General features: G+C 51.3%; 1 protein-coding gene across 1 annotated transcript in view; it reads left to right on the forward strand.

Moving 5' to 3' along the window:
• The first annotated feature begins 6 nt into the window (after positions 1-6).
• Positions 7-626, forward strand: part of LOC147817365 (tripartite motif-containing protein 29-like) — a 1,959-nt gene continuing 1,339 nt past the window's right edge. Inside the window, exon 1 of the mRNA XM_087170953.1 lies at positions 7-621. Within this exon, the coding sequence (XP_087027079.1) occupies positions 54-621 (568 nt within the window). The 5' untranslated portion in view covers positions 7-53. The remainder of the gene's footprint in view (positions 622-626) is intronic.

The following is a 626-nucleotide window of genomic DNA, read 5'->3' on the forward strand; positions in this document are numbered from 1 at the left end:
TGGAGCCCTCCGAGAAGCTCCAGGAGAACATCTGCTCTCGTCACGATGAGGTGATGAAGATGTTCTGCCGCACTGATCAGCAGTGTATCTGTTATCTCTGCTCTGTGGATGAACATAAAGGCCACGACACAGTCTCAGCTGCAGCAGAAAGGACTGAGAGGCAGAGAGAGCTCCAGCTGAGTCGACAACAAATCCAGCAGAGAATCCAGGACAGAGAGAAAGATGTGAAGCTGCTTCGACAGGAGGTGGAGGCTATCAACGGCTCTGCTGATGAAGCAGTGGGGGACAGTGAGAAGATCTTCACTGAGCTGATCCGTCTCATGGAGAAAAGACGCTCTGATGTGAAGCAGCAGATCAGATCCCAGCAGGAAACTGAAGCCGGTCGAGTCAAAGAGCTTCAGGAGAAGCTGGAGCAGGAGATCGCTGAGCTGAAGAGGAAAGACGCTGAGCTGAAGCAGCTCTCACACACAGAGGATCACAGCCACTTTCTACACAACTACCCCTCACTGTCACGACTCAGTGACTCTACAGACTCATCCAGTATCAATATCTTTCCTCTGAGATACTTTGAGGACGTGACAGCAGCTGTGTCACAGCTCAGAGAGAAACTACAGGACGTTCTGACA

This window comes from Seriola lalandi, unplaced genomic scaffold (genome assembly GCF_002814215.2).
Source record: "Seriola lalandi dorsalis isolate HSWRI2012SDOR001 ecotype SW California unplaced genomic scaffold, Sedor1 jcf7180002054970, whole genome shotgun sequence".
In the NCBI taxonomy this organism is placed as follows: domain Eukaryota; kingdom Metazoa; phylum Chordata; class Actinopteri; order Carangiformes; family Carangidae; genus Seriola; species Seriola lalandi.